The sequence below is a fragment of the Octopus bimaculoides genome, chromosome 25 (genome assembly GCF_001194135.2).
Source record: "Octopus bimaculoides isolate UCB-OBI-ISO-001 chromosome 25, ASM119413v2, whole genome shotgun sequence".
NCBI lineage: Eukaryota > Metazoa > Mollusca > Cephalopoda > Octopoda > Octopodidae > Octopus > Octopus bimaculoides.
In genome coordinates, this window is record NC_069005.1 from 20,465,910 (window position 1) to 20,474,469 (window position 8,560).

At 38.6% G+C, this 8,560-nt stretch overlaps 1 protein-coding gene across 1 annotated transcript in view; it reads left to right on the plus strand.

Annotated features, from left to right (window-relative positions):
- LOC106873148 (trichoplein keratin filament-binding protein) overlaps window positions 1-7,038 on the plus strand; it is a 27,854-nt gene extending 20,816 nt beyond the window's left edge. The window contains exon 10 of the mRNA XM_052976759.1: window positions 471-7,038. Within this exon, the coding sequence (XP_052832719.1) occupies window positions 471-500 (30 nt within the window). The 3' untranslated portion in view covers window positions 501-7,038. The remainder of the gene's footprint in view (window positions 1-470) is intronic.
- The last annotated feature ends 1,522 nt before the right edge of the window (window positions 7,039-8,560 follow it).

Here is an 8,560-nt window from a genome sequence, read left to right on the forward strand (position 1 = left end):
GCTCGAAAATCCTACGGAAGCCAGTCAGGCGTTACTGGCAACGGCAACGGCCACGCTCAAAATGGTGCATCTTATGTGCCACCCGCACAAGAGCCAGTCCAGGGGCACTGGCAACGATCTTACTTGGCTTGCCTGGTCTTCTCATGCACAGCACATTTCCAAAGGTCTCGGTCAGTAGTCATCGCCTCGGTGAGGCCCAATGTACGAAGGTCTTGCCTCACCACCTTAGCCCAGGTCTTCCTGGGCCTACCTCTTCCACGGGTTCCCCAATAAAAACCTCTTTGAACAGAATAAATGTTCTTCCTACTACCTTCATCACAACACTCTTCAGCAATTTGCTCTTCCCTTGCTGTTCTGCTATATTTATTTTATACAAGCACCTTCATCACCCCTAGCACCACAAACATATCTGACTAATATTCTTAGATTCTTGCTCACCTAAGTTTGATAATACATTGTTTATTTTTCAGAATTATGGTCGTCGAACTGCGTGGATGTGATCCCTGTTGTGGGTGATTGTGATGCTGTTGTCACCATTAAGTTGTGATGGCTGATGTTGCTGTACTTCATGGATGTGATGGCTGCTGTGGCTGTGGTGATTCCTCTTCAATACCCTCATCTCCAAATTAATACAACGATGAAAACAACTGCAACTACTGTCACTGTCTGCGTATTGTGTTAATGCTACATGTCTGCAGATGTTGACAACCTCTGAAGAAGAAAATTTTGTATATTTATGTGTACATTAGTACATACATGTGTGTATATATGTGTGTATATGTAAGTGTGTTCATGTGTATGTGTAATCTTTGGTATGAATACAAAGCATTGTTATGTGGTTAAGACGATTGTCTTGCATGTGATTCCAAGGTTTGATCCCACTGTTTGGTACATTTAGTAATTTTTTTATAATCACAGCCTTTAGTGAAATCACAGACATATGAGTGAAATTTGGCAAATGAAAACTATGTGGAAGCTCTTTATGTGTATGTGTGTGTGAAAGAGATTGTGAGTATGTGAGTTTGTAAAAAGATGTATGTATATGCTTTTGTACTAATATACATATATATATATATGTGTGTGTGTGTGTGTGTGCGTGTGTGTGTTTGTATATGTACATGCATGTGTGTGTTTATTTTATGTCCATTTTTGGAGCTGGCATAGGTTGGATAGGTCTGTATATTTGAAGCAGTTTTTTGTAGTTTTTTTGTAGATGCTCTTCCAGTCAAATCTTTTCTTGTTTTTTAATTCCACTACTTTGAGAGTGCAGAGGGAGGGAAACTCAACGATACCGTATTTTGTATTTATAACATATGTATATACAAACACACATACATCATCATCATCATCATCATCATCATTTAACGTCCTTTTTCCAATCTGGTATGGGTTGGATGATTTGACAGGATCTGATGTGTCCAAGGACTGCATTGTGCTGCAATGTCTGTTTTGGCATGGTTTCTATGGTTGGGTGCTGTTCCTAATGCCAACCACTTTACAGCCTGGACTGGGTGCTTTTTTCATGTCACCTTACTACTGAGGTCACTATGTAACTCACAGAACTACAAGCCCTGGGGTGGGGTGGGGTAGATGTCAGCTTCATGCTAGTGGATGAGGGATTGAACTCTGAGAAGTGGGGTGGAGCAGTGTAGGTTCTTGTGTGGAGGATCTGAATTGCTACTAACATCTTGTAGGGGAAGGGGAGAGAAAGAGAAAATGAAGAATAGGGACTGCAAGGGATAATGACGATGTTGTGCCTAGATGACATCACAAGGCACAAGGTGAGTTGAAGAATCAGTTTTGCAAGATTGTATGGCAAGGAGAATGACGGGACAGGAGGGGGAGAAAAACTCCCAAAATGGGTAGAGTTGAAGGGTGGATGAGAAAGGAGCCATGAATTGGGGGAAATAAGGGGATGTAGAAGAGAGAAGGGTGGCAGGCTGCAGTAGTAGTAAGGATAACACAGTTGTCAGTAGGGGTAACAAGAGAGAAGAATGACATGGCTTAGTAGTCTGCAGGAGCCGAGAGGCAGGCTAATGCAGGGTGGGGGAGTTACTATATTGTGAGTAGAGAGCACAATACAAAGCACTTCCAGAACTCGGTTTTTCTGGCAGGTGTGGGTCTTTTCAAGAATCTCATATTGCCAGAGATCCTGGTCCTTTGTCTTCTCTTCCATTAAACTCAGGGTTTGAGGTCAGCCTTAACCATTTAATCTCATGTCTATCTGGGTCTCCCTATTTTGCTAGTTCCATCCACATTTATTGATTAGCACTTGTTTATCCAGCTGTCCTCATCCATATGCATCACATGTCCACACCAGCAGTTTTCTTTCTTGCACACAACAACTGATTCCTCTGATACCCAGATTTTTGTGTATATATATATATATAAATCTTTTGTACTTATTCTTTCATGTCCATTCATGTTGCACATCTAGTGGGACATGCTTGCTTCATTTCTTTCCTATCTTGTTAGGTCTTCTGCATTCTCACTACCATGCAGAATTGCAATTCTGACACAAGCACCATACAGTCTGGACTTCACTCTTAGGGAAAAGATCTTTGTTTTAGCAATGGTAGTAAATCCCTGAACTTTCTCCAACCTCTTCTCACTCTAGTTACTATACTTTCACAGAAACCACCTCCCCTCTTAGGTAACAAAAGCTGTCAACTACTTCTAGTAAACATTTAAGAGACTCAATTTCTTGTGTGCTTGTATAAATTCTCCCATGCATCTACAGCATATGATGCTTACATTTTCAAATAGTCTACCAGTTATTCTACTACATCTCTTGTATGTCTATAGCTTACTTTGAGTACAACATATGAAGATTATACTGACTACTTTTCTGCATAGGGAGCAAGACCATTTCCCTGATAGTACCAGGGTTTTGTGTTCTTTTTCCTATTTACTAAACTCTTCATCTTTGCTGGGTTTACCTTAAGGTCTCTCAATTCCAGGTGTAGCTTCCATGCCTGGAATTTCTTCTCTAATTCCCCCTCTGGATTCAGTTATGAAAACTAGATCATCAGCATATAAGAGTTCCCATGGACAGCCAGTCTTGAACTCCATTGTGATGGCTTGTAAGACTATGATGAATTGGAGAGGAATGAGGACTGAACCTTGATGTACTCCTAACTATATACTAAATTCATCACTGAAGTCATTGCCAACTCTCATTTACTGCATAGCTTGAACAACCCACACAAGCCATTCATCTATTCCTTGTTTTTTCAGTTGAATGGTGATGTGCTGTGCTTGAGAAGACCTGTCCATCTCAGCAGAATTGAGGTGTTGTCAATCCCTCCTCCATGACTCATCTTCTGACTCACCCTCTTCTGTTAATTTATGTTAACCTATATTTTTCACTTCCCCCTACACTGAATTGGTATCCTCTGTGTCCAACTCATTTCCTCCCTCTAATCACCTGTCACACTATTTTCACTCAGTGCATTTACTCACACATCCACCTTTTCCCCACTCTTCTACCTGATTGTCACATATTCACATTGTACCTGGACTTCACATCTCTTTCTTCCTTTCTCTCATTTTCCAGGTGGATAAGCCATGTATTCACTTCTTCAGCAAGACACCTGCTCCTCTCACTCTATCGTAGTTTCTTATTCCTCTCGGCTATACCCCTCTCAGTTCAGGGGTTTTGTCTTGTGAGTACTTGACGACCTCATTGGTGCTGGTGCCACATAAAAACCATCGAGTACACTGTTAAGTGGTTGGCATTAAGAAGGGCATCCATCTGTAGAGACCATGTCAATGCAGACATAGAACCTGGTGGAGCCCTCTTGTCAAACCGTCCAACCAATGCCAGCATCGAAATGATCATCATGATGGTGATATATATAAATTGTTACTAATCCAAGCTAATCCAAAGTAGTAGTATAGAAGAAATAAGTAAAGTTGAAAATAGACAGAAAATATCTGCTTTATTTAAATTTTTAAATAAGAAAATGAGATGACAAATGACTAAAATGATTATCTTATGAACTTCATTAGCTTACAGGTGTTTTTACTATAAGATGCAATGGACTCATATTTGAGTGCCTGAGTAACATCTTATAGCTTCATCAGAAGTTCATAAGATAATCATTTATTCTTTTGTCATCTCATTTTCTTATTACTGCTCTGTACTCGACTAAAGCTTCCAATGTATATTGAGTTCTACACCAGATTATTAGTATCGCAATACCTAAGTGAAATATTAAAATTTTAAATATGTGTGTGTGTGTGTATATATATATATATATATATATATATATATATATATATATATATGTCATGTGGCAGCCATGCAGGAAGGTCACCTCAAAGATTTTGTCCAGTGAATAATATCTACAAAAGGTGAACGTAGGATCTTATACAAGAAATAGCTGTCTTTGATTAAAGACATTCTTTATTATTTCTTCTCTCTCCAGTGACAGAATAGTCAGCTTACATAGAAATCCTTACTCAATAGTAGACACTCCACATGCATAGCTATTCTAGAAACAGCTGTAAGGGACTTTAACTACTCTGCACTATGCTTAAATTATAAATTAAATGCTCTAAAATGATACCACAAGTTTTCCTTGTTTATGTCTTTTTCTTATATATATTTATGGAGAGCTGATTGTTCAGAAAGAATAGTTACCATATTAGGAAAGGTTTGGAAAATGTTCAGGGAGCTATTACTTCTGCTGGCAACATATGTCCACTCCTTCAGTCTGAAGGGTAGATTGTGCATGATGCTTATGTTAAAACTGTTATGTTGCAAGGTGGTGAGACCTGGACCAAGCATGCTGTGATAAATGTGTAATGTTAATATGCATGAACACCAGACTACAAATGAGCTGAGAAAAAAAAGAAAACCCCCATATATGTGAAGAATAAGGTGTAGTGTATTTGAGAGGGGAGGCTGCAGTGGTATCAGCATGTGATTTGTATGGAGGATGACTGGTGTATAAAGGAGTGCTGAGCACTCCATGTGAGTGGAACCTTTGGAAGTGAAGATTGATCTAAAGGTGCTGCATCTCACTGGAGAAACGACAAAGGAACATACTGATTGGTGATATGCAGTACTGCAGAAAACCCCACCTGTCAATGTTCCCACAACAATGAGAGTAGGGTTCAACTAGTATTTACTCAATTATCTAAAATACTATACAGCAAATCAATCGTAAATGTTTATTATATAAAACTAACATTTAAACACATTATTATCAAAGATTAATTTTATCAACAAAACTAAATAAACCAAATATAATAACACATACTAATATTTAATTATTAATACAATTAAAACAACATTTTGTTTATTAAACGACTATAATATTAACAAGTATTGTTAAATAAACAAGTATATAATTTATATATCTATACTCAAAATCTTATAATTATATATGACAATTAAGCCACTTATTTATGATATTTGGCATTGTAATGCTTATTTAGTCATGTTGCTTTGAATTAATCATGTATCATATTGTAGCTTTGAAGTTTCAATGATGTGATTGTTTATTGTTAAGATGACATTGTAGGGTAGGTATGAGAGGCCAGATCTCACTGGTTTGAACATAAAACAGGTACAATAGTTGAGCCAGTTATGACTGGTTTAAATGCTAAAGAGTTAAAGACTGAGATACTTTGTACCTTGCCAAACCTACATCTGCTCTCTTCTCACCTTGTGTCCCCTGACCTCTCTCATCTACCTGTTCTGCACCAGATCGTATCACCTGTCTCCCCACCACCTATGCTGACCACATCATTCTCTTCACTAAGCCTATCTATCAGAGTCTGCAACAGATCATCCTCGTCCCTCTGCTATACTTTCTTATCTCTGAGCCATTTGAAAGAGACTGCACCAAACTATTTCTACCCAATACATTCTAACTTTGTCCTTCTGTACTTGGCAGCCATCACTCCACTTCTGTTGCTACCCATCACCCCCCCTCTTGTCATTATCTCATCACCCACCTTTACCTTTGTCCACCTCTGCTATTGCCCTTCCTGAATCCACCCCCTTGCCTCTTCCACCATCTTTCATTCATCCTTTCTGGTCTTTCTGCTGTCATTACTCTCTCTCACCCTATACCACTTACATTACTGAGTACCATCTACATTTACTGTGTATAAAAGCACTCTCTCCTATGTAGGTACCACAAAAGGACCAGTACCACCACCGCCACCACCACCACCACCAAGCTTCCTTTAGAGTGATTGGTGAGTGAGACAACATTTCTTGTGCTGGTGCTGCAAGAAAATGAACAGAGAATGCATGGGATTGTGTGAAGTCACTCTGGTCCTGTCTTACCAAGTACTATGCAATCTCTCTCATGTTGGTGCCATGGGAAAAGTGCCTCAAGTACACTCTGTAAAGTGGTTGGCAATTGGAAGGGCATCAATAAGAAGTGACTCAGACCATGACAACCCGTCCAATTCTTGCCAGCATTGAAAACTGATTTAAAATGAGGATCGTGATAATGTGTGTATGTGTGCCTTGGTATGTATGTATGGTTGCTCTTGTGACAAGTTACATATGACACCAATTTAGCATTAAGCTGAAGAATTACTTAATACTCTTTAGTAGAGTACATGTTTATTAAACTGTTATAACTAAAAGAACGATAGTGACTTTGAAGTTCCAACTTGCTAACCTTTGTATGCATGCATATCATATATACATGTATATGTATGTATGCCTGTACATGTTACATATATGTGTTCGTCTGTATGTTTTTGTGTGTATTCTTCAGTGCATGCTTGTGTATATCTGTCATCACTGCCTTTGTCATTCCTTATAAGGGCATATTTATTTGTGTAATGCATTAATCTGACTCATTGTGTCTGCTTCCTTGTTTTCCTGTCTTCCTCTGTGTCAGTCTATCTCTATTTGTTAACACCAAAATAAAACACATTTTATACCATTTTCAACCTAGAAATAAAAATGAAATTTCAACAGTGAAATATATTTTAACTCCTGCCTACTTTGTTAACTAAAACTCTGTACGAGATAAAGAATTAAATACATTGATTTTGTTTATCATATTTTTAATACTTTGATTTTATTGAGTATCATATCTTTTATTTTTTATTTTTTCACTTATTTCAGTCATTAGACTGTGACCATGCTGGGGCACTACCTTGAAAAATTTTAGTCAGATGAAATAACACCAGTACTTATTTTTTTAGTCAAATGAAACAACCCCAGTATTTATATTTTTCAAGCCTGGTACCTATTCAATTGGTCTCTTTTGCTGAAGTGCTAAGTTATGGGGATGTAAATGCACCAACATTGGTTGTCAAGTGATGGTGGAGGACAAACACAAAGTCAAAGAGACACACATATATATGACAGGCTTCTTTCAGTTTCTGTCTATCAAATCCACTCACAAGGCTTTGGTCAACCCAAGGCTATAGTAGAAGACAGCTGCTCAAGGTGCTACGCAGTGGGACTGAACCTAGAACTATGCAGTGGGGGAAGCATAGATTTTGCTTTTGTATCACTGCCACTGTTTTGAGAAGGCACATGGGTGTTGCAATCATGATTGTCAAGATTTCCTCCATGATGAACAAATTGGAGTCCACTCCATGGATGAAAATAGCCAGTTGTGCCATATCAGTCGTGTTAGTAGTCTCATCCACAGCAAGAGAGTATGCAACAAAATCTTTTCCTTTTTCAATCAACTGTGTTTTCAAATCAGTGGCCATCTCACACACCTGATCAGGGACCATATTTCTGCTAATACTCATATTAGCAAACAGTTACTTCTTGTCTGGACACAAAATGTCACACATTTTCCTCATGCAGCTCTTCACAAACTCTCCTTCGGTAAATGCCTGGACTGATTTTGCAATCTCCTCTGCCACAATAAAACTTGCTTTAACAACAGCTTTACTTTGTGATTTTGCTTTGGTTAAAAATGTCTGTTGTAATGTGAGATTCCTCTTCAACTCACCTACCTTTTGTTGCTTCTGCTCAGCAGTGAGGTATTTATACTTGTCCTGATGTTTTGTCTCATAGTGCCAAAAGTTTGCTCATTCTATTAGAGAAGAAGGTTTTTGGTTAGTTGCACAACCATTTATGTATCACTTCCTGTGCTTTTGTCATCTGTAGCAAATTGATGACCTTGTAAAGGATGTCTGAGCAGTCCAAAGAGGTGAAAGTCGGACAGCATGCAATGTGTTCCAGCAGCTTGAAACCCAATCTTTCAATGGTTTCAACGGTGTGGCTGACTGTATTTGGATGTGCATTGTCATGCAACAAGATTTGCTTTGAGAATTGACTTTGGCATTTGATGTCAATTGCGGGTTTCAGTTTGTTGGCCAGCATTTCACTGTAGCCTATACTGGTAACTGTAAACCCCTTTTTCTAGGTAATGTTCCGGTATAGGCCCTTTTGCATTCCCCAAAAATGGTTAGCATAACTTTTTCTGCAAAAGGTTGAGTCTTGAATTTCACTGGGAATTCCAGGTTTCCACTCCATACTGTCTGCCTTTTGGATTCTGGCTCAAAGTGATGGACCTATGTCTCATCTCCTCTGACTATTCTCTCCAAAAACTTTACCTTC